The sequence below is a fragment of the Bubalus bubalis genome, chromosome 5 (assembly GCF_019923935.1).
Source record: "Bubalus bubalis isolate 160015118507 breed Murrah chromosome 5, NDDB_SH_1, whole genome shotgun sequence".
NCBI classification, from domain to species: Eukaryota; Metazoa; Chordata; class Mammalia; order Artiodactyla; family Bovidae; genus Bubalus; species Bubalus bubalis.
Window position 1 is genome coordinate 49,559,696 of NC_059161.1, and position 25,094 is coordinate 49,584,789.

The following is a 25,094-nucleotide window of genomic DNA, read 5'->3' on the forward strand; positions in this document are numbered from 1 at the left end:
GGCATCAGGGAATCCCAAGGCTTTTGATGACCTGCCTGAGCTCACAGCATCCTTGCAACTTCATTGTGCTCTACACTTTGTACAGGACCCACTGGAAGGACCTGTCCTCCTAGCAGGCAAAATTGCCTTAAAAGGTCTACACACTAAATATTGTCTGTGCTGTGCTTAGTGGCCCAGTCATGTCTGACTCTTTGCGGCCCCATGGACTGTAGCCCACCAGACCCCTTTGTCCATGGGATTTTGCAGACAAGAATACTGGAGCGGGTTGCCATGCCCTCTCCTCCAGGGGAACTTCCCAACCCAGGGATTAAACCCAGGTCTCCCGCATTGCAGGTGAAATACTGTCTAAGCAGCTATAATGAGTAAGACTTGGCCTTTACCCTGGGAGGAGCTTTGGCATAACCAGGAGACAGGGTTATAGAAGGACAGTGTGTGACAAAGGGAGATGAGAGGTGCTGAGTGTCCAGAGGAGGGAGCCCAGAAGGGGAGACAGGTGTGCTGAGCTGAGGTGTGTGTCTTCCAGTGGGAGTAGCTATTCCAGAAAGAGTTGACTTTGTGTTGCTGTGTTTAACTAATCAATTGATCCAAGGAATATTTATTTGTTGAGTACCTGAGAGAGCCTGAAGACATCATGTCTCCTCCCTGAGCTTAGGTTTCCTCATTTGAATACGAGGAGATTGGATTAGATCAATGCTGTGGACAGTCACAGACACACAGCTAGGAAATGCTGATTTGGTTTTGCTTCCAAATATTGTGCTGTGTGTGTATTAGTGTCTTCTAATATAACTCCATTGGAGTCAGAGAATTTACCATGTATGACTTGAATCCTTTTACATTTATTGAGACTTGTTTTATAGCCCAGAATATGGTCCTTCTTAGTATATGTTTTGTGGATACTTAAAAAAGAACATGTATTTTGTTACTACTGGATAGAGTTTTATAAATGTCAGTTGGATCCTGTTGGTTGGTTGATGTTGTTAAATTCTTCTATATCCTTGCTGATTTTCTGTCCATTTCTTCTGTCTGTTGTTGACAGGGGGTGTTGCGTCCCCAGCTATAGTTATATCTGTAAGCCTATTGCCTGTATCTCCTTTTAGTTCTGTTAGTTTTTGTTTCCCATATTTTCAACTGGGTTGTTTAGTGCATACACATTTAGGATTGCTTTTAATATGTTTCCTTGATAAATTGACCTCCTTTTCCAAAATTTAATAGTCTTCTCTGTCTCTAGCATCATTTTCTTTGCTATGAAGTCTACTTCATCTGATATTAATATAGCCATTCCAGCTTTCTTTTGATGAGTGGTGCTTTCATGGTATATCTTTTTCTATCCTCTTACTTTCAACCTCCCTGTATCGCTATATTTAAAGTGAGTTTCCTATAGACAGCATATAGTTGGATCATTAAAAAATCCATTCTAATAATCCCTGTCATTTAGTATATTTTAGACAAGAAATTTACACTGCTTAGATAGATCACTTACATAATGTCATTCATATATTAGGGTTTTAAGTTTGCCATTTAGAAAAATTTATGTCTATTCTGATTTTTTTTTTTTGCTTTTATTTTCTTTCTCTTTCACTTCCAGTGGACAGCTAACTTTTTAAAAGAATTCTATTCTGTAATGTTTTTGTGTAGATTTTAAAATGGTTACTCTAGGTCTTATATATAGACACAGACATTGTTGTTATTGTTCAATTGCTAAGTTGTGTCTGACTCTTTGCAACCCCATGGATTGCAGCATGCCTGGCTCCTCTGTCCTCCCCTATCTCCTGGAGTTTGCTCAAATTCATGTCCGTTGAGTTGGTGATGCTAACTGACTGTCTCATCTCATCCTTCCATCTTCTCCTTTTGCCTTCAGTCTTTCCCAGCATCAGGGTCGTTTGCAATGAGACACATATATACACAAATAGAGACATATTCAGTTGTGTATGGTATCTCTTCACACTTCTACTGGTGTCCTCATTTTACCAGTTCAAGAAACCTTACCTCCCTTTATGTCTTTTACCCTCCCCAAAACACAAGCTGGAATCAAGATTGCCGGGAGAAATATCAATAACCTCAGATATGCAGATGACACCACCCTTATGGCAGAAAGTGAAGAGCAACTAAAAAGCCTCTTGATGAAAGTGAAAGTGGAGAGTGAAAAAGTTGGCTTAAAGCTCAACATTCAGAAAACGAAGATCATGGCATCTGGTCCCATCACTTCATGGGAAATAGATGGGGAAACAGTGGAAACAGTGTCAGACTTTATTTTTCTTGGCTCCAAAATCACTGCAGATGGTGACTGCAGCCATGAAATTAAAAGACGCTTACTCCTTGGAAGGAAAGTTATGACCAACCTAGATAGCATATTCAAAAGCAGAGACATTACTTTGCCAACAAAGGTCCGTTTAGTCAAGGCTATGGTTTTTCCTGTGGTCATGTATGGATGTGAGAGTTGGACTGTGAAGAAGGCTGAGCGCCGAAGAATTGATGCTTTGGAACTGTGGTGTTGGAGAAGACTCTTGAGAGTCCCTTGGACTGCAAAGAGATCCAACCAGTCCATTCTGAAGGAGATCAGCCCTGGGATTTCTTTGGAAGGAATGATGCTAAAGCTGAAACTCCAGTACTTTGGCCACCTCATGCCAAGAGTTGACTCATTGGAAAAGACTCTGATGCTGGGAGGGATTGGGGGCAGGAGGAGAAGGGGCTGACAGAGGATGAGATGGCTGGATGGCATCACTGACTCGATGGATGTGAGTCTGAGTGAACTCCGGGAGTTGGTGATGGACAGGGAGGCCTGGCGTGCTGCGATTCATGGGGTTGCAAAGAGTCGGACACGACTGAGCGACTGATCTGATCTGATCTGATTTTGAATATAATTGTCCTAAACATTTCCACTATATACATTTAGAACCACAGAAGATAGTGTTATACATTTTGTTTCAACTGTCAAAGATTAGCTAAAAAACTTAAGAGAAGAACGAAAGTCTATTTCATTTACCCTTATTTTTGCTTACCATGTTCTTTCTTCCTGATGTTCAAAGATTGCTGCTTTTATTACTTCCTTTCTGTTTAGAGAAATGCTTTAGCAATTCTTTTAGAAGCGATCTGCTGGTGACAGACTCCCTTAGTTTTCCTTCTTCATCTGAGAATGTTTTGATTTCCCCTTAACTCTTGAAGGCTATTTTGCTGAATGCAGGTTTTTGGCTTAACAGTTCTTTTCTTTCAGTCCTTGAAAAATGTGCCACTGTACATTTGGCCTCCGTGGTTTCTAATGAGAAAGCCACTGTAACTCAAATTGTTTTTCTCCTATAGGCAAGGTATCATTTTTCTCTTGCTGCTTTTAAGATACTGTTGTCTTTATAGTTTTCAGAAGTTTGACTAGAATGCCTTGATGTGCATTTTCTTGGATTTTTCTTATTTGGATTCACTTAGCTTCTTGAATCTGCAGGTAGATATTTTATTTTCAGTGGCATTAATTACATTCGCACTGTTGTGCAACCACTACCACTGTCCATACCTAGAACTTCTGCATTCTTCCAGACTGAAGCTGTATACCCGCTAAACAAGAATTCTCTATTCCTTTCTCTCTCAAGCCCTTGGTACCACTATTCTACTTTCTGTCTCTGTTTTTGACTACTCTAGGTACCTCATATCAATGGACTCATACAACATTTGTCTTCTTGTGAGTGGCTGACTTCACTTGGGGCTTTCCCGGTGGCTCAGCAATAAAGGATCTGCCTGCAATGCAGGAGCTACAGGAGACACAGATTTGATTCCTGGGTCAGGAAGATCCCCTGGAGAAGGGCATGGCAACCAACTAAAGTATTCTTGCCTGGAGAATCTCATGGACAGAGGAGCCTGGTGGGCTACAGTCCATGGGGTTGCAAAGAGTCGGACATGACTGAAGTGACTTAGCATGCACGCAGTGTTCAACAAGTTTCATCCATGTAGTTGCACTTTTAGGGCTGAATAATATCTCATAATATGTATATTCCAGCTTTAAACTACTCACTATCCATGGACATTTAGGTTGTTTCCACCTTTTAGCTGTTGTTAATAACACTTGCTATGAACACTGGTGTACAAATATCTGTTGAAGTCCCTGCTTTCAGTACTTTTGTGTACATAACCAGACGTGTAATTGCTGGATCAAATAGTCATTCTATGTTTCACATTTTTTAGGAACTATTATACTGTTTTCCACAGTGGCTTTTCCATTCTGTAGTCCTGTCAGTAATATGCAAGGGTTCCAGTTTCTCCACATCTATACCAATACTTGTTTCTCTTCTCTGTGTTTCTTTCTTTTTTAATAATAGCTATCTGCGATTCATGGGGTCACAAAGAGTTGGACACGACTGTGCGACTGAACTGAACTGAACTGACCCTAGTGGGTGAAAAGTAGTATTTCATTGATTCTGGTTTGCATTTCCCTAATGATTAATGATGTTAAGCTTATTTTCTATGTGCTTTTTGGCTGTTTGTATATGTTTTTTTGAGACATGTCTTTTCAGATCCTTTGCCTGTTTTTGAACTGCACTGTTTTGATGTTGTTGGTGAAATTTAGGCATTCTCTATGTATTCTGGATATTAACCACTTACCAGAAATGTGATTTTGCAAATATTTTATTCCATTCTTTGGGTTGCCTGTTGATTTTTACTATTTACTCTGTTGATCTTGTCTTTTGGTGCACATTTTTAATGTTGATGAAATTCAACTTGTCTATTTTTCCTTTGTAGCCTGTGCTTTTGGTGCAATATTCAAAGAAACCATTGCCAAATTCAGTATCATGAAGCTTTTCCTCTGTGTATTCTTCTAAGAGTTTTGTAGTTTTAGCTCTTATACTAAGTCTAACCCACGCATCACTCTTTTTAATATAGTATTAGGTGAGGATCTATCTTCATTTTTTTGCATGTGGATATCCAGTTTCCCCAGCACCATTTGTTGAATAGACTGTCCATTTTGCATTGAGTAGTCTTGTCACTCCTGTCCACAGTCATTTGACATATATGAGAGTGTATTTCTCAGCTCTCTAGTGTATCCCATTGGCCTTCATGGCTGTCTATCCCAGTCCCACCTTGTTTCGATTACTGCAGTCCTACAGTAAATTTCAAAGTCATAAAGTATGAATCCTCCAACTTTTTTTTTTCAAAATTGTTATGCTATTAGGGTTCCTTGAGCTTTCATATGAATTTTAGGATGGACCTTTCCATTTCTAAAAAAAAAAAAAATGTCATTGGGCTTTTGACAAGAGATTTCACTGAAACTATAGGTTGCTTTAGGTACTATTAAATCTTAACAGTAATAAGTCTTTTGATCATGAACATGGGATGTTTTCTGTTTATGTCGTCTTATTTTTTTCAGCAGTGTTTTGTACTTTTCAGTGTATAGTCTCCTACATCCTTGGTTAATTCTTCAGTATATTTTGTTTACTGTTGATGTTCTGTCACCCAGTCATGTCTCACTCTTTGCGAACCCATGGACTGCAGCATGCCAGGCTTCCCTGTCCTTCACTATCTCCCAGACTTTGCTCAAACTCATGTCCATTGAGTCGATGATGCCATCCAGCCATGTCATCCTCTTTCACCCCCTTCTCCTCCTGCCTTCATTCTTTCCCAGCCTTGGGGTCTTTTCTGTGAGTCAGTTCTTTGCATCTAGTAGCCAAAGTATTGGAGCTTCAAAATCAGTCCTTCCAGTGAATATTCAGGGTTGATTTCCTTTAGGATTGACTGGTTGGCTCTCCTTGATGTCCAAGGGACTCTTGAGTCTCCTCCAGCACCACAGTTCAAAAGCATCAATTCTTCAGTGCTCAGCCTTCTTTATGGTTCAACTCTCACATCCGTACATGACTGCTGGAAAAATGATCGCTTTGACTATACAGACCTTTGTCAGCAAAGTTATGTCTCTGCTTTTTAATATGCTGTCTAGGTCTGTTATAGCTTATCTTCCAAGGAGCAACCATCTTTTAATTTTGTGGCTATTGTCACCATCTGCAGTGATTTTGGAGCCCAAGAAAATAATGTCTGTCACTGTTTCCATTGTTTCCCCATCTGTTTGCCATGAAATTATGGGACTGGATGCCATGATCTTAGTTTTTTGAATGTTGAGTTTTAGCCATCTTTTTCACTCTCCTCTTTCACTTTCATCAAGAGGCTCTTTAGTTCCTCTTCACTTTCTGCCATTAGGGTGGCATCATCTGCATATCTAAGGTTATTGATATTTCTGCCAACAATCTTGATTCCAGCTTGTGATTCATCCAGCTTGGCATCTCTCATGATGTATTCTGCATATAAGTTAAATAAGCAGGGTGACAAAAATACAGCCTTGATGTACTCCTTTCTGAATTTTGAACCAGTTCATTGTTCCATGTCCGATTCCAGCTGTTGCTTCTTGACCTGCATACAGGTTTCTCAGGAGGCAGGTAAGGTGGTCTGCTATTCCCATCTCTTTAAGAATCTTCCACAGTTTCTAGTGATCCACACAAAGACTTTAGCGTAGTCAGTAAATCAGAAGTAGATGTTTTTTCTGGAATTTTCTTGCTTTTTCTATGATCCAGTGGATGTTGGTAATTTGATCTGTGGTTCCTCTGCCTTTTCTAAATCCATCTTGTACATGTGGAAGTTCTTGGTTCATGTACTGTTGAAGCCTAGCTTGAAGGATTTTGAGCATTACCTTGCTAGCACGTGAAATGAGTACACTTGTATGGTAATTTGAACACTGTTTGGAATTAGAATGAAAACTGACCTTTTCCCATCCTGTGGCGACTGCTGAGTTTTCCAAATTTGCTTCCATATTGAGTACAGCACTTTTACAGCATCATCTTTTAGGATTTGAACTAGCTCAGCTGGAATTCCATCACCTCCTCTAGCTGTGTTCGTAGTAGTGCATCCTAAGACCCACTTGGCTTCACACACAAGGATGTCTGGCTCTAGGTGCATGACCACACCATCATGGTTGTCTGGGTGATTAAGACCTTTTTTGTACAGTTCTTCTGTATATTCTTGCCACCTCTTCTTAATATCTTCTGCTTCTATTAGGTTAATACCTTTCATGTCCTTTATTGTGCCCATCTTTGTATGAAATGTTCCCTTGGTATGTCTAATTTTCTTGAAGAGATCTCTAGTCTTTCCCATTCTATTGCTTTCCTCTATTTCTTTGCATTGTTCACTTAAGGTTTTCTTATCTGTCCTTGCTATTCTTTGGAACTCTGCATTCAGATGGGTGCGTCTTTCCTTTTTCTCCTTTCTGCTTCTCTCCTTTTCTCAGCTATTTGTAAGGCCTCCTCAAACAACCATTTTGTCTTCTTGCATTTCTTTTTCTTGGCAATGGTTTTGATCACCACCTCCTGTACAGTGTTAGAAACCTCCATACATAGTTCTTCAGGCACTCTGTCTATCAGATCTAGTTCCTTGAATCTATTTGTCACCTCCACTGTATAATCATAAGGGATTTGATTTATGTTATACCTGAATGGCCTAGTGGTTTTACCTACTTCCTTCAATTTAAGTCTGAATTTTGAAATAAGGAGTTCATGATCTGAGCCACAGTCAGCTCCCGGTCTTATTTTTGCTGACTGTATAGAGCTTTTCCATCTTCAGCTGCAAAGAATATAATCAATCTGATTTTGGTATTGACCATCTGGTGATGTCCATGTGTAGAGTCATCTCTTGTGTCATTGGAAAAAGTTGTTTGCTATGACTAGTGCCTTCTCTTGGCAAAACTCTGTTAGCCTTTGCCCTGCTTCATTTTGTACTCCAAGGCCAAACTTGCCTGTTACTCTAGTTATCTCTTGCTTTCCTACTTTTGCATTCCAGTCCCCTATGATGAAAAGGACATCTTTTTTGGTGTTCTGGAAGGTCTGGTAAGTCTTCATAGAACTGTTCAACTTCAGCTTCTTCAGCATTACTGGTTGGGGCATAGACTTGGATTACCTTGATGTTGAATGGTCTGCCTTGGAAATGAACCGAGATCATTCTGATGTTTTTGAGATTGCACCCAAGTACTGCATTTTGGACTCTCTTGTTGATTGTGAGGGCCACTCCATTTCTTCTAAGGTATTCTTGCCCACAGTAGTAATAATAATGGTCACCTGAATTAAATTCACCCGTTCCCATCCATTTTAGTTCACTGATTCCTGAAATGTCCATGTTCACCTTTCCCATCTCCTGTTTGACCACTTTCAATTTACCTTGATTCATGGACCTAACATTCCAGATTTGTATGCAATATTGTTCTTTACAGCATCTGAGTTTACTTTCACCACCAGACACATCCACAACTGGGTGTCATTTCTGCTTTTGCTCAGCCTCTTCATTCCTTCTGGAGCTATTTCTCTGCTCTTCTCCAGTTGCATGTGGAACACCTATTGACCGGGGCGGGGCTAGGGGGGCGGTTCATCTTTCAGTGTCATATCTTTTTGCCTTTCATACTGTTCATGTGGTTCTCAAGGCAAGAATGCTGAAGTGGTTAGATGCAATTACAAGTAGAACTGCTTTCTTAATTTTCTTTTGGCATTGTTCCCTCTCAGTGTTATTAAACACTGCTGACTTTTGTATGTTAATTTATATCCTCCTGCTTTGCTGAATTTCTTAGTCGTTTTATCTCTGTTTGTTCAATTGGACAGCTTATATTGCTCTGTCTTCAAGTTCATTAATTCATTCTTCTTTCCGTTCTGTTGTTAAGCTCCAGTCTGTTTATTTTGGCACTGTATTTATCAGCTTTTAAATTTATGTTTGCTTCTTCTGTGTTAATTTCTTTGCAGTAGTATTCTATTTTTTCATTTGTTTTGAGGATGTTTGTAATTACTATTTAAGCATATTTATCATGGGCTTTAAAATCTTTATCAGTCTAAAATCTATTATCTCTGAGTTGGCATCTATTGATTGTCTTTTTTTTTCATCAAGATTAAAATCTTCGTCTTTCCTATGGTGAGTGATTTTCAACTGAAACCTGGACATTTTGAGTATGACACGGAGATTCTGAATTTTATGTCAACTTTCTGTTTTAGCTGGCTTTCTCCACCATTGCTCCAACAGGAGTATGATGGATGATACCTTGTTACTGCCTGGTAGAGGTACAAGTCCAGGTTCCTCGCTTGGCTCCTTGTCACTGCTGGGATTACACTTTCTGATAGGTAAATTTCTATTTGTTTCCTTTAATGTAACTTAATCACTATGTTCTCATTTTAGGATCATTCTCTTATCTTCTCCTTTCTTGGTTCAGAAACATACTCTTGAAACTGTTGTTCCCTATTTCAGGTTAGTAGGGGCCTGTCATAAGTACCAGAGTCAGAGACTGTCAAACTCCTCTTTGAAGGCATCAGTAATGATTATGGCACCTCACCTCTGCACACCTTCTTTTCCTTCCCGTCTCCCTTCCATCTGTCTACATGTGTGATGATACACACTTAGAGAAGAGATTTTTTAACCTAGAGACTGCTAGCCTAGAGAAAGTCCATGGAGAGTCTTCAGGTGGTCCCTATATCCCCTTTCCCCACTCTCTCTCTATATATAAAATGTTTTATGCATGTACATTTTCTCTGGTGAGTCAGTGGTTCTCACACAATTCATAAATAAGAACATGACCAGAGAGGTTAAGAATCATTGTAGCAGATTAAGAAATGGGAACAATAGATGTGCAGGCTCTAAATCATCCATTTAAGGAGGATGACTTGAAATCAGGGTGCAGGCTGGAGTAGACACACACCAGCTTGTGCTTGGCACTTTCCTTGAATGTGCTGAAATAGCTCATAACTGTGTGGGTGTGAGAGGAGCTCTGCGTGGGACTGAGCCTGGGCTCCCAATTCAGGTCCAGGAAAAGCTTAAAAGATCCTCAAAATGCTTTAACATACGAAATGAGAAGAGAAAAAGCATTACAGTGTAATTTACATCTCAATAAAAATGGCTATTGAGGGGGATGAAGTCTGACTTTTTCCTTCTGACTTCAGTTAACAAGGCACTGCTAACAAAGCCAGGGTGAGGGAGTTGGCAGTGTGCAGAGCTCACAGGAAAGAAGCAGGCTCCCTGATAAGACAGCCCAGATGAGGATGGTTGCCCTTAAGGTCTAAGAAGTCAAATTAGTGACTAACAAAATTCTTCTTAGAAATAAATGGAAAGAAATGAAAATAGATTAGAGACAGGACAAAGCAGGAGGGAGGTACTGTGAAGGGACCCCAGGGCTGTCCTATGGCAGCAATCACAAGAATTTCAGCTGAGCCCAGTGGAGATGGGGACCTAAACCAAATCAGAGCTGGGCTAAATGGATTCCTTTCCTGGAGGAGGCTGGGCCTAATTGAATCTGTAATGCATTTTTGTTTCTGAAGCTTTTCTCATTTTTGTTCCAAACTCAGCCTTTGGAACCATTATTCAAACTCTTTCTTCCGTCCTATTATTTCCAGAGTTTCTAAGAAAGAATATCTAGGGGTGCCAGTATAAAAAGAACATCAGTTTATTTTTTAAAAAGTATTTATTTTGGTTGCACTAGGTCTTCATTGCTGTGCACGGGCTTTCTCTAGTTGCAGAGAGTGGGGACTACTCTTCGTTGCGGTGCTCAGGCTTATTACAGTGGCCTCTCCTGTTCGGGAGCAGTCTCTAGGCTCACAGCCTTCAATAGTTGCATCTCACAGGTCAAGTAACTGTGGCTTATGGGCCCTAGAGCATAGGCTCGGAAGTTGTGGCGCATGGGCTTTGTTGCTCTGTAGTATGTGAGATCTTCCCAGATCAGGGATCAAACCCGTGTCCCCTGTGTTGGCAGGCAGATTCTTATCCACTGTGCCACCAGGAAGTCCAAGAACATAAATTTTAAAAGGCAAGTATATATCTTTCTTTTCCTTTCTCTGGGTCACCTGAGCCCTGAGAAACCTCAGGAGGAGAGTCTTTGTGCAGAATGAAACTGACCTGCTTCTAGACTCAGGTCCTGTGAATTTGCAAAAAGATGGATGTGTGTGGGCCATCCCTCTGTGTGACACTGTGATATATATACACTTGGTCTTCATCCCTGTTTCTGGTACTGAGCTCCTAAAGCCCTTGGAATTTCCTAAGTGATGAAAATGATCAGGGTGTCTCTTGTTATTTTAATAAGATGACTTTTAGAAGCACCTAAATGTGGGGGCTGGTTGCTAGGATAACCGTGTGATTAGAAGGTTGGAACTTTCAGTCCAACCCCTGATCTCTGAGGGAAGAGGAGCTGGAGGTTGAATCAGTCACTAGTGACCAATGACTTAATCAATCACGAGTCTTTAATGAAGTCTTCATAAAAACCCTAAAGGACAGAATTTGAAAGCTTCCAGGTTGGTGAACACATGGAGAATTGAGGAAAGTGGTATACTCGGAAGGGGCCTGGCACCTCCATGCCCTTTCCCAGTGCCCTGCCCTGTATGCATCCCGTCCATCTGGCTGCTCCTGATGTACAGCCTTTTATAATAAATGGGTGATCTAGTAAGTAAAATGTTTCTTGGAGTCCTATGAGCTGCTCTGGCAAACTAATCAAGGCCGTGGTGGGATCCTTGGAACCCTCAAGCTGTAGCCAGTAAGTCTGAAGCCTATGTGACAACCTGGGCTTGTGACTGGCATCTGAAGTGGAAGAGGATCTTGTGGGCTGTGGAATCTGATGCCACCTCCAGGTAGATAGTGTCAGAGTTAAGTTGACTTGTAGGACACCCAGCTGGTGTCTGAGAGATGTTTGTTGATGGGGGAAAACCCCTACTGCATGCTGGAATTGGGTGAGCAGAATCTTACTCTGCTAGTAAATGTCCAGCACAGGTCCATATGTGTTAGATTAAACTGGACAAACTGGACCTGACTCTGCCTCAGTGGGACTCTAAGCCTTAGCTCCTTTGGTTTTCAAATGGCCATGAAAATGCCTGGCCCACTGGGCTCAGATGGCCGTCATGAGGACCAGAGCATTCATGTACGCATGAGCAGAATTAATACTTTCTAGTCCCATAAAACATAAAGGATTAATTTGATTATCTGTAAATTACCTACTTGGAGGTGACCCTTGGAAAATTTCCTCCAGAATGTTTTTGTGGGAGAACATTCATATGGTAGATCCTCAGTAAGCATTTTCTGCCCAGTTAATTTGACTGACTGACCACCATTCACCAGAGCAGAAAAGGAAAGTTCTCCTGAAACTGCAGGAACCTTCCAGTGTTCTTCTGTCAGTCTGGGTAAACATGTCAGCAGGTGAACGAAATAGGAAGAGATGAGTGCCTTCAGGAATCCTAGGATTCTTCCTGTTGATGTCACTTAGAGATTGGGAAAAGACAGCAGGGCTGGTATTCAACAAAAACCAGCATAAGGGAATGTCACTTTTGAGTATCCCTTTGTTGTTCTTGCTCAGTCGCTAAGTTGTGTCTGCAGTGAACTGCAGCATGACCGGCTTCCCTGTCCTTCACTGTCTTCTTCGGTTTGCCCAAACTTATGTCCGATGAGTCAGTGATGCCATCCAACTATCTCATCCTCTGTTGCCCTCTTCTCCTCCTGCCCTCAGTCTTTCCCAGCATCATTGTCTTTTCCAATGAGTTTGCTCTTGCCATCAGGTGGCCAAAGGATTGGAGTTTCAGCTTCAGTATCTGTCCTTCCAATGAATATTCAGGACTGATTTCCTTTAGGATTGACTGGTTTGATCTCCTTGCAGTCCAAGGGACCCTCAAGAGTCTTCTCCAGCACTACAGTTTGAAAGCATCAATTCTTAGGCACTCAGCCTTCTTTACGGTCTAACTCTCACATCCATATATAACTACTGGAAAAACCATAGTTTGACCATACAGACAGACGTTTGTCGGCAAAGTGATATCTCTGCTTTTTAATATGCTGTCTAGGTTTGTAATAACTTTTCTTCCAAAGAGCAAGTGTCTTTTAATTTCGTGGCTGCAGTTACCATCTGTAGTGATTTTGGAGCCCAAGAAAATAAAGTCTGTCACTGTTTCCATTTTTTCCCCATCTATTTGCCACGAAGTGATGGGACTGAATGCCATGATCTTTGTTTTTTGAATGTTGAGATTTAAACCAGCTTTTTCACTCTCCTCTTTCACCTTCATCAAGAAGCTCTTTAGTTCCTCTTTGATTTCTGCCATTAGAGTGGTGTTATCTGCATATCTGAGGTTATTGCTATTTCTCCTGGAAATCTTGATTCCCGCTTGTGATTTATCCAGCCCACCATTTCACATGATGTACTCTAAACAGAAGTTAAACCAACAGGGTGACAATATACAGCCTTGTACTCCTTTCCCAATTTTGTAACAGTCCATTGTTTCGTGTCCAGTTCTAATTGTTGCTTCTTGTCCTGCATACAGGTTTCTTAAGAGGCAGTAAGGTGGTCTGGTATTCCCATCTCTTTTAAAAATTTTCCACAGGTTGTAGTGATCCACACAGTCAAAGGTTCTGGTATAGTCAGGCAGAAGTAGATGTTTTTGGGAATTTCCTTGATTTTTCTATCATCCAACGGATGTTGACAATTTGTTCTGAGTTCCTCTGCCTTTTCTAAATCCAACTTGAACATCTGGAAGTTCTCGGTTCACGTACTGTTGAAGCCTGGCTTGGAGAATTTTGAGTGTTACCTTGATAGTGTGTGAAATGAGCGCAGTTGTGCGGTAGTTTGAACATTCTTTGGCATTGCCCTTCTTTGGGATTGGAATGAAAACTGACCTTTTCCAGTCCTGTGGCCACTGCTGAGTTTTCCAAATTTCCTGCCATATTGAGTGAGGCACATTACCAGCATCATCTTTTAGGATTTGAAATAGCTCAGTTGGAATTCTGTCATCTCCACTACCTTTGTTAGTAGTAGTGCTTCCTAAGGCCTGCTTGACTTCACACTTCAGGATGTCTGGCTCTAGGTGAGTGATCACACCATCATGGTTATCTGTCATTAAGATCTTTTTTGTATAGTTCTTCTGTGTACTCGTGCCACCTCTTCTTAATCTCTTCTCTTTCTGTTTGGTCCTTGACATTTATTTCCTTTATTGTGCCTATCTTTGCATGAAATATTCCCTTGGTGTCTCTAATTTTCTTGATGAGATCTCCAGTCTTTCCCTCTATTTCTTTGGATTGTTCGCTTCTGAAGGCTTTCTCCTTGCTATTCTCTGGAACTCTGCATTCAGTTGGGTATCTTTCCTTTTCTCCTTTGTCTTTCTCAGCTATTTGTAAGGCCAGCGGCAGGATAACATAATGACATGGAAAGTATCCCTTAGGCATTGTTATTTTTCTCATCTAAATGTGGATGTTAAGTCACTTCAGTCATGTACGACTCTGTACAATCCCATAGATGGCAGCTCCCCAGGCTCTCCTTCTCTAAAATGTGGATACCCAGCTCCTAGACACTCCCTGAGAGATCCCATTTCAGGGCCCAAGTCTCTCCACTCTTCTGCAGACAAGGGCATCATGGCCCAGAGGGCCTCGGGAAGGTGCTGCCCCTGAAGCCCCACACACCAGTTCTCTGTACAAGCCACCAGTCCAGTGCCTGGACCAGAGGAGCACATGAGCTCTGCTTTTGGAAGCTCTGCCAGAGTGGAGCGGTCAGGACAGCATAGAGCCCTGGGCCTTGGTGGCAGCGGAGGTGGAGGCGGAGGCGCCTAGAGAGGGTGAGCACAGGTGTCATCCTTTACATCACATCCCAACATGAACCCAGTTCTCCCACTTGGTCTCTTTGCACTTATTGCAAGGATTGTACTGACCTCTCCCTTCTTCTTCCAACAGTGAATACCTCCTGAGTCCCAGGTTCTTTGCTTGATGCTCAGCTGGTTTCAAAATACCCACAGAGACCTTGCAGTCTCCTGAGGGGAGGGGCCTCAGGTATTTGTGCTGCTGTGTGGTGAGGGCTCAGCTGACAGAGTAAGCAGGCTGCAGAAGGTCAGAGAGAAGACAGCATTCCAGCGGGCTTTAAAGGGTCAGGGGAGTTATACCAAGCCCAGGGGGTTGGGGAAAGGGCATTTAAGGCTGAAGAAACAGCTTTGAAAGGACCTACGTGTGAGCATGCCTTGGGCACTGGTGAGTGTCTCCGTGTACACTGTCTGTAATGTGTGGAGGTGGGAAGGGAGGCTGGAGGTGAGGAGGCTGTGAAGGTGGTCCCCAGACAGGTGGTCAAGGGTCTGCAGATTTAGACTCCGTTCTGTGGGCCGAGGGCGGGGAGGCATGGAGACAGATGGGTACAGGGATGTCTGAGGTCAGTTCGCACCAGTTGGTAAGAGTTAATTGTTACTTTTTCTGAGTTTTGTGAAGTGGTTGATTTGACATTAGTAGTTTAAAATCAGTGATGGTGGGCATGTTCATACCATAGAAATTGGCAAACACGCCAATGATTTTTTTTTTAAACATTTATGGGCATGTGTGTGTATTAATGCATGTGTCTGCACACTGGTATAGAGTTGATAGAAATCACAAGGAAGGGGCCTACCAACAGGCAGAAAGAACTGCATGCGATTTTGGCACACTCACCAGCCTCAGATTCTTCATCGCTTGGGGAAACATGCCTTGGTGTAACTGCAGTTTGCCAACTTTCATTATCTGCACACCTCTGACGGGATGGTTTCCTGGGTAAAAAATCCTGGAAGAAAACAAATGGCAAGCAGTGTGAGTAGCTCTCACCCATGCAGTCAGCATTTCATCAGGAGAATACAAAAGTGGGAGTGAACGCTGGCTCTGAATGTCAACAAGCCACTAAGCAAAATCAGCTTTGCAGCCTTGAGAACGCGATGCTGAAGGAGGAAGCTCACTGCTGGTCTCCTGATCCCTGGAATGCCTTCTGCATTCGGGGAAAGTGACGGGACTGGAATGCCTCTCTACTAAACGCCAAGAGAATCTCCAGCACCCAGGAAGCCTTGGACCAGAAGCTGGCCTCTCAGTATATAATTGTTAAGGAAATCAATGATATGCCCACAACCCTCCTTTAACCACAAAGTCCTCTGAGTCTCAGCTGCAGAGTTTATCATTCATCGCAGTCCACCTTTCTTACTGCCCCTATGTATTCATTCTATCATCACTGGACTCCAGAGCTTTGGATTCAGACACCCCATCTGTGTTGGCCACCATGTCCTGCACGTAAGAACTCCACACATACTTGACCTCTTCCACACACAGCAGAATAGAACAGAGTGTTACAGTGGACTGAAGCATGAAAACCCAGACTATGTTTCAGACCCAGTGTTATTTCACCTTGACTCAACAAGAACTTACTATATTAGATTCAACAAAATGTGAACAGTTCAGCCTCTTCTTCCTCCTATGTCATCTATCCCGAGAGTCTCCTGGGCTCCTGCTGTATGAGTAAGATCGATCCTAGGGCTGGAGGAGATAGTACACTGTGTGTGTATGTGTGTGTGTGTGTGTGTGTGTGTGTGTGTGTGTGTGTATATATATATATATATATATATATATGTGATCTTTTCCCTCAAGGCTCATAATCCCATTAGACACAAGACAGACATTCATACAACAGTTTAAAAATATCCCAGGATAGAGCATGACTTAGTACACAGCAATGGTCAGTTCAAGTGTGTGGAATGAACTGAGAAAATGACACAGGAGTTACTGACACAGGAGTTACGAAGAGGAGAGTTATGGTTATTGGTGGGATCAGGGAAGGTTTCCTGGAGGAGGGGAACAGGAGGACTTTAATGGGGCTCCCTGGGATCTGGGAAGGCTTGTTTGGTTGGGCATAGTGGTGGGGGTGGGGTGGGGGGGGAGAGGGATGGAAATGCATCCTCGCTGTTGAGTGGCTTGAGAGAAGGTGCATTCCAGATGCTGCCTGTCCAGAGACCACAGGTACTCTTGCCTGTAGGCCTCCAAAAGGTAATCCTAAGTCATGACTTTTATGGGGCTTGCCATGTGCCAAGCATGGTTCTGCTTTTCATTTATGAACACGTCATAGAACCCACATTTAGGTTCTACTGTGAGGTGGATTTATCAAGAGACACATATGTTCTCCAATTAGTATACTATCTGCACACCATTCCCTAGCCCTGAACCTCAGCTCTTGCCCACATGAAATGTGATATAGAAACTTTGTTCATTCAGGCTCTTAAAGAAATGGAAAGCAGAGGGAGGGAAACCCAAGAGAGGGAGGTACTTAAATTAATAGAATGTTGGCTATGTTTCTTTTAAAGAACTAAAAAGGGAGGGGACGGAGGGAAACAAAGGTGACACCTGGGTCCTGGCTTTTCCTTCAGCTACTGAGCCTGCCAAGAGATCAGTCACGTCACCTCTCCCCCTTACAAAACGAACATCATTATCTACTTGTGTGGGAAAGATTTTAAGATCCCCGGACAAAAGGCTTAAGTATAGGACGCCATTTCCCTGTACTTAATTGCCTCGGACACTTTCCTTGAAAAGCACACCTGGATTTGGAACTTTATTTTATTGCTATGAATGTGACATAATTAAATTTAAAGGCCAAAAAGTAATTTCATACTAATCATCATTCTATTAAGTGGATGTCTGTCATGTCAGTTAGCAGAAGCAAAGAAAATCTTGGGGTCTATGGTTGCAGAGAAAGTGGTGCATATAATTACTCCATGACAGGTACCTGCTCTGGTTGCTTAAAGATATTAAAAAAAAAAAAAAAAAAACGAAGTGGAGTTTAATCAGGAGAGGACAAGGAAGTGTCTGGGAGCAGGACTTCCATATAAATATTTATGGAGCAGCCTTGCAGCTCTGGCAGGGGTGCTGTGCATGTGCCTGGGTTGTTTCTGGAGGCCTCCCAGCTGACATATGGAATAAGCATCATGATTACTTGCCGGAACAGCACCCCAAGGAAAGCTGGTGAACTCGCTCCTGCTGGGAGAAGTTCTCTACCCAAGGCACGGCTTTCATCAGTTCTCCGCATGTGACAGTGATGAGGAGGGAGGAGGCCTGCAAGAGGTCTTCAATCACAGAATCAAGGCCAGGCTGAGGTGAGGGCCTGAACCAGAGAAGGAATGAAGGATGCCCAAGGACTAAAACAGGAGTTTGAGTGGGAAGGTGAGACTCCAGAGGCAGAGAGACCTGAGGCAGGTTGGTGGTAATGAGAACAGAAGAGAAGGAGCTGATGTAAAAGATGTTCTACAGCTGACTGGATAGGGCCTGGAGACCCACTGAGGTCTGGCAGTCAGAGTTGACTCCAAGATTCAGAAAATGCCGCCACAAAAACACAAGCAGACTGTATAATAACAAAATTTTCATTCAACCAGGCATTCTGCTTGTTTGGTGTTATGAATTTTCTTTTCGTGGGTATAGTGCTAGCAATCATGTGGTCCAGGATGCTGGGCCCAGAAAGGAAGAAGTTCCCTTGGTGTTTCCGTGGTGAAGAAGTGTATAGGAAGGAAGGTGTTTAAACAAACAAGAGAAAAGCAGCAGCACATGCTAGTTTAACTAAGACCCATAAGCACCAAGATCTTTCTGCCATATTCTCCCAGAAGGCTTCATTCAGGTCAGGGAACTGGAATGTCTCAAATTAAAAGGGGATAGAGAAAAACACACCCGATGGCAGGACCTATGTTGTTGGTCTTGCTGAGGTTTTCCCACGTGATGCAATTACAAGTCACATTTCTTCACTACAGGTAGCAGTTCTAACATTTGTATGGCAGCAAAAACTACTTATCTTGAGGACTCTTTTTTTTAGAACGGATATAAAATGCATTACTGAATTTAAAACAAGAGCTTAACTATATAAACTGTATTTTAGTGTAACCAAGTAGCTATAATGTATTAGTATGAATTTTAGCTGATAAATGTGAACTCTAATTCTAATAATTGAATTAGAAAAATCAGCATTTTGCAACTCTTGAAGAAATAACTAGTCCATGGAAAATGTATCACTATATGAAACCAGTAGATCAAAGAATGATGGAAAAATTTTACAGTGTATAAGGTTGTTACCATCTGAACCCAGTCATCAATCTTAGCATCACTAACGTGGGACAGCCAGACATTACCTGCTGTCTGAGCTGACACAGTAAGATTTTGTACCACCTATAAAGGATCCTTGACAACAACAAAAATAGAAATTTAATCAAGCCCATAAAATTCCATTTTACAGGAAAAACAATTGGTAGAGGAACAAATAAGAGCAACCATCTAAATTCAAAATATGGAAAGTTTTACAGAACCATCATCACCCAGGATCTTAAGCAGGTCCATGGCATGAAAAGAAAAAGGTTGCAGAGGAGGAGAAGACTCTAGATTAAAAGAGACTTAAGAGATACAACAGTCAAAGGTAATTTGTAGACCTTTTTCATTTTAACTCAAAATAACTATAAAAAGACATTTCTGAGTCAATCTAGGAAATTTGAACATGAAATGGCATTGTAAGAATATGTCCACATTTTTCAGAGATATAAACTGAAATACGCATGGATAAAATGATGTAATGACTGTGATTTGATTTAAATCTCTTCAGCATAATTTCTCCTTCCAGCAATGATTAGGTTTTTTCAGACCAAACTCCATGCTAACAAGAAACGTTAGACAAAATATTTATAAAACTGTTTGAAGATGTCAAAGAATGACTGAGGGACTGGAGTCTGAATGAATCAAATGGCAGAAAGAATAGAATCTCAAGTAGGTGGTCCTTTGTTGCTATTTTTCCCTTTGTTGATTTCAAAGGAGAGACAGCTAGACTAAAGAGCTGAGCACAAGTTTTGGCAGTCTCAAAGGTATGGAGACACAGAATTTGGAGTTTAGTTCAGTTCAGTTACTCAGTCATGTCCGACTCTTTGCGACCTCATGAATCGCAGCACGCCAGGCCTCCCTGTCCATCACCAACTCCCGGAGTTCACCCAGACTCACGTCCATTGAGTCAGTGTGCCATCCAGCCATCTCATCCTCTGTCGGCCCCTTCTCCTCCTGCCCCCAATCCCTCCCAGCATCAGAGTCTTTTCCAATGAGTCAGCTCTTCGCATGAGGTGGCCAAAGTACTGGAGTTTCAGCTTTAGCATCATTCCCTCCAAAGAAATCCCAGGGCTGATCTCCTTTAGAATGGACTGGTTGGATCTCCTTGCAGTCCAAGGAACTCTCAAGAGTCTTCTCCAACACCACAGTTCCAAAGCATCAATTCTTCGGCGCTCAGCCTTCTTCACAGTCCAACTCTCACATCCATACATGACCACAGGAAAAACCATAGCCTTGACTAGACGAACCTTTGTTGGCAAAGTAATGTCTCTGCTTTTGAATATGCTATCTAGGTTGGTCATCACTTTCCTTCCAAGGAGTAAGTGTCTTTTAATTTCATGGCTGCAGTCACCATCTGCAGTGATTTTTGGAGCCCAAAAAGATAAAGTCTGACACTGTTTCCCCATCTATTTCTCATAAAGTGATGGGACCGGATGCCATGATCTTCGTTTTCTGAATGTTGAGTTTTAAGCCAACTTTTTCACTCTCCACTTTCACTTTCATCAAGAGGCTTTTGAGTTCCTCTTCACTTTCTGCCTAAGGGTGGTGTCATCTGCATTTCTGAGGTTATTGATATTTCTCCCGGCAATCTTGATTCCAGCTTGTGCTTCTTCCAGCCCAGCGTTTCTCATGATGTCCTCTGCATAGAAGTTAAATAAGCAGGGTGACAATATACAGCCTTGATGTACTCCTTTTCCTATTTGGAACCAGTCTGTTGTTCCATGTCCAGTTCTAACTGTTGCTTCCTGACCTGCATACAAATATCTCAAGAGGCAGATCAGGTGGTCTGGTATGCCCATCTCTTTCAGAATTTTCCACAGTTTATTGTGATCCACACAGTCAAAGGCTTTAGCATAGTCAATAAAGCAGAAATAGATGTTTTTCTGGAGCTCTCTTGCTTTTTCCATGATCCAGCAGATGTTGGCAATTTGATCTCTGGTTCCTCTGCCTTTTCTAAAACCAGCTTGAAATCAGGAAGCTCACGGTTCACGTATTGCTGAAGCCTGGCTTGGAGAATTTTGAGCATTACTTTACTAGCATGTGAGATGAGTGCAATTATGTGGTAGTTTGAGCATTCTTTGGCATTGCCTTTCTTTGGGATTGGAATGAAAACTGACCTTTTCCAGTCCTGTGGCCACTGCTGAGTTTTCCAAATTTGCTGGCATATTGAGTGCAGCACTTTCACAGCATCATCTTTCAGGATTTGGAATAGCTCAACTGGAAATCCATCACCTCCACTAGCTTTGTTCATAGTGATGCTTTCTAAGGCCCACTTGACTTCACATTCCAGGATGTCTGGCTCTAGGTCAGTGATCACACCATTGTGATTATCTGGATCGTGAAGATCTTTTTTGTACAGTTCTTCTGTGTATTCTTGCCATCTCTTCTTAATATCTTCTGCTTCTGTTAGGTCCATACCATTTCTGTCCTTTATCGAGCCCATCTTTGCATGAAATGTCCCCTTGGTATCTCTAATTTTCTTGAAGAGATCTCTAGTCTTTCCCATTCTGTTGTTTTCCTCTATTTCTTTGCATTGATCGCTGAGGAAGGCTTTCTTATCTCTTCTTGCTATTATTTGGAGTTCAGGGCTCACTCAGCAAAGGATGAAGGAGCACTAATAAACATCCTTGACTTTCATTTGTGACCCAGCACCCCCCTCAAAGGACTAGAATCCAGGAATAGTGGTGGAGTAGCTTTACTTGTAATATGATGCATTTTTGTTGTTGTTAAAAAAAAAAAGATCCTAACATTGGGAAACAAAACCAAAGAAAGAAAAGAATGTGTAGCAAAGAGAAGCCTGATGGGGCCAGGAGAGGTTGGGAAGACCCTGGTTGAGTAGCCAGAAGCTGCCTCCTTAAGGAAAGGCTTGTGATGTAGATAGAGTTAAATGTCCAATTTTGAACCTAAAAGTTTGAGTTTTAGCTTTCTTTTTGAAAAAATGTACAGAGAAGACATTGCCTATACTTGTAACTTTCAACTAGGTGTGTTTAATTAGTTTAATTTAACCCTGGATTTGTGCACAGATTTCCTCATCCCCTTGCCAGACCTGCTTATGTGCTGCCTGGTCCACTGGCAGTATGGCTAACAGTGGGGAGTTGCCATGGGCCAGCCAGCATGACTGAATTATACTGTGACTATAATTTAGTCATTAAGTCCTTGGGAAAAAATGGCAATGAGATTTTCATTAGAAAAGTTCCACTTGTCCTATATAAGGTCTATTTATTCACTTACATGGGCAACAAAACTCACCACTGAAGTTCTAGATGTATACCCCAAATCCCCTTAGTATCTGAATACACAGATCTCATATCACTCTGAGATCAGTTCCCAAGAAGTTCTTGAGTAGAAATCTTGTTTTCATAAATTAGATTTTAATTTATTTGAACCTGTTCAGATTTATGGAAATTGTTCTGATGCTGTTTTACTGGTAATATGGCAAGTTTAGTAGCCATATTGATTATCTCACTGAAAACAATGTAAGGTGGCAGGTAAAATATTTTTAAAAGTAACAATGTGCTGGCAAGATAGTAAAGAACCATGAGGCCAAAATCAAAATGAAGAGGTACCCTTGAGAAGTCAGGAGAGTGATGAGACCACTGCTCCACTGGCATGCTGAAACCTCTGCAAAAAGGTGGCTTCATCTGCTGTTGGGAGCTTGGGGGGCAGAAGAGCAAGCTCAGGGTCTACCCAGTGTGGAGGGGTCTAAGAGGGGAGCCTCCCCTTTTGCCAATCACGAGAGACAGATTACATTCAAAAGCGATGCAGGAAGGCTGACAGTGGAAGCCTGTAGAATGATACCTTCAATGTGCCTAGGAAAAGTGATTCCTAGACCAGTATTCTGTATCTTCAAAAATAACTTTCCCAAGAATCAAGATGGATAGGTGAAAGGTAAACTTCTGGAGGTGATGAAAATGTTCTAGAATTGACTGTAGGGATGGTGGCATATCTTTAAACATAATTAAAAAAAAAAAAAAAACACTGACTTGTACCTTTAAATAGGTTGTATGGTGAGTGAATTGATTACAACTTAACAGAACTTTAACAAAAAGAATGAGACATTAGCACCCCACAAATGAAATAGGTATAAATCTATAACAGAATATATAGAAGATCTGTATAAGAAAAACTGGAAAACGCTGATGAACAAAATCAGAATAAGTGGAAAGATATTCCATGTTCACTGATAGGGACAGTCAGTATTGTCAAAATGTCAGTTCTTCCCATTTTGATCTATAGATTCAGTACAATCCCAAACAAAATTCTAGCAACTTATTTTGTGGATGTCAGCAAACCCATTCTAAAGTATATATGGAGAGGCAAAAGGTTCAGAATAGCTAGCACAATACTGAAACGGAACACAGTTGGAGGACTGACACTACCCAAATTCAAGACTTACTGTAAAAGCTACAGTAATCAAGACAGTGTGGTATTGTATTTGTGAAAGAAAAGACAAAATACTGGGTTGGTCAGTGAACTTTTTGACCAACCCAACAGATCAATGGAACAGAATAGAGAGCTCAGAAAGACCCACATAAACACAGTCAACTGATCTTTGACCAAAAAGCAAAGGCAATACAATGGAGCAAAGACAGTATTCTTTTTTACCCCCCTCAAGAAATGATTGCAGAACAACCGGCAATCCATATGCCAAAAAAAAAAAAAAAAAAAAAAGACACGTATCTTAACACCCATTACAAAAAAGAACTCAAAACCAATCTTGGTTTGGTGGTGCCTTTTAGATACCACATCAAAGACACGATGAAAGTGAAGTGAAGTCGCTCAGTCATGTCTGACTCTTTGCGACCCCATGGACTGTAGCCCACCAGGCTCCTCTGTCCATGGGATTTTCCAGGCAAGAGTACTGGAGTGGGTTGCCATTCCCTTCTCCAGAGGATCTTCCCGACCCAGGGATCGAATCCAGGTCTCCCACATTGTAGGCAGACGCTTTTAACATCTGAGCCACCAGGGAAGTCAAAGAAATAATGGATAAGCTGGACTTGATTAAAATAAAAAACTTCTGCTATGTAAAAGACAATGTCAAGAGAATGGGAAGATAAACCACAGATGGGAAGAAAATATTTGCAGAAGACACTTCTCATAAAAGCTTGTTATCCTAAATACACAAAGTACTCTGAAAACCCAATAATAAGCAAAAACCCCATTTAAAAAATGGGTCAAAAACCTGAACAGACATCTTACCAAAGAGGATACAAAGATGGCAATTAATGATTATGAAAATGTGCTCCATATTATATGTCATCAAGGAAATGCAAACTAAAATAACGATGCCATATCAGTACACATCTCTTAGAACAGCCAAAACCCAGAACACGGGCAGCACTAAGGGCTGGTGAGGAGGTAGCACAGCAGCTTTCGTTCTTCACTAGTGGGAATGCAAAATGGTGCGGCCACTTGGGAAGAGTTTGGCAGTTTCTTGCAAAGCAACACATGCTAATCAGACTAAACCACAGTACCCAGGAACTGTGCTCCTTGGTATTTACCCAAAGGAGTTGAAACCGAAAATCTACACATGGACATTTATAGCAGCTTGTTCATGATCGCCCAAAGTTGGAAGCAACAGAAGCGTCCTTCAGTTGGTGAAGAGATAAATAAACTATGTTATTGATACATCCAGACAATGGAATATTATCCAGTGCTAAAAAGAAATGACCTATCAAGCTATGAAACAATACGGAGGAGTGAACCTTAAGTGTATAAACTGAGAAGCCAACAACCCGAAAGGGCTATATTCCAACTGTATGACATTCTGGAATAGGCAAAACTATGGAGACAATAAAAAGATCAGTGGTTCCCAGGAGTTCAGAGGTGAAGGAGGGATGAATAGGCAGAGCATAGAGGTTTTTTCAGGGCAGTGAAATACTCTATCTACCACCATAATGATGGGAAAATGTCATATACATTTTACATATACATATATATATACATTAGCCCTGGGATTTCTTTGGAAGGAATGATGCTAAAGCTGAAACTCCAGTACTTTGGCCACCTCATGCGAAGAGTTGACTCATTGGAAAAGACTCTGATGCTGGGAGGGATTGGGGGCAGGAGGAGAAGGGGACGACAGAGGATGAGATGGCTGGATGGCATCACTGACTCGATGGATGTGAGTCTGAGTGAACTCCAGGAGCTGGTGATGGACAGGGAGGCCTGGCGTGCTGCGATTCATGGGGTCGCAAAGAGTCGGACACAACTGAGCGACTGAACTGAACTGAATATATACATTTGTCCAA

General features: G+C 41.7%; 2 protein-coding genes across 4 annotated transcripts in view; one reads left to right on the forward strand and one right to left on the reverse strand.

Moving 5' to 3' along the window:
• Positions 1-25,094, forward strand: part of LOC123465798 — a 68,536-nt gene that overhangs the window by 42,461 nt on the left and 981 nt on the right. Inside the window, exon 3 of one of the 2 annotated variants that reach the window (XR_006641097.1) lies at positions 18,992-19,117. The exons of the other annotated variant lie outside the window; for it this stretch is intronic. The gene's annotated coding sequence lies outside the window, so the exon portion shown is untranslated. Of the gene's footprint in view, positions 1-18,991; positions 19,118-25,094 lie in introns of those variants that run through there. 2 annotated transcript variants of the gene reach the window in all.
• The window catches only part of SMYD3 (SET and MYND domain containing 3), a 750,237-nt gene that overhangs the window by 7,322 nt on the left and 717,821 nt on the right, over positions 1-25,094 (reverse strand). For both annotated transcript variants that reach the window (XM_025287263.3, XM_025287262.3), the window contains one exon: positions 15,415-15,523. In XM_025287263.3, coding sequence (XP_025143048.1) covers positions 15,415-15,523 — 109 coding nt within the window. The remainder of the gene's footprint in view (positions 1-15,414; positions 15,524-25,094) is intronic.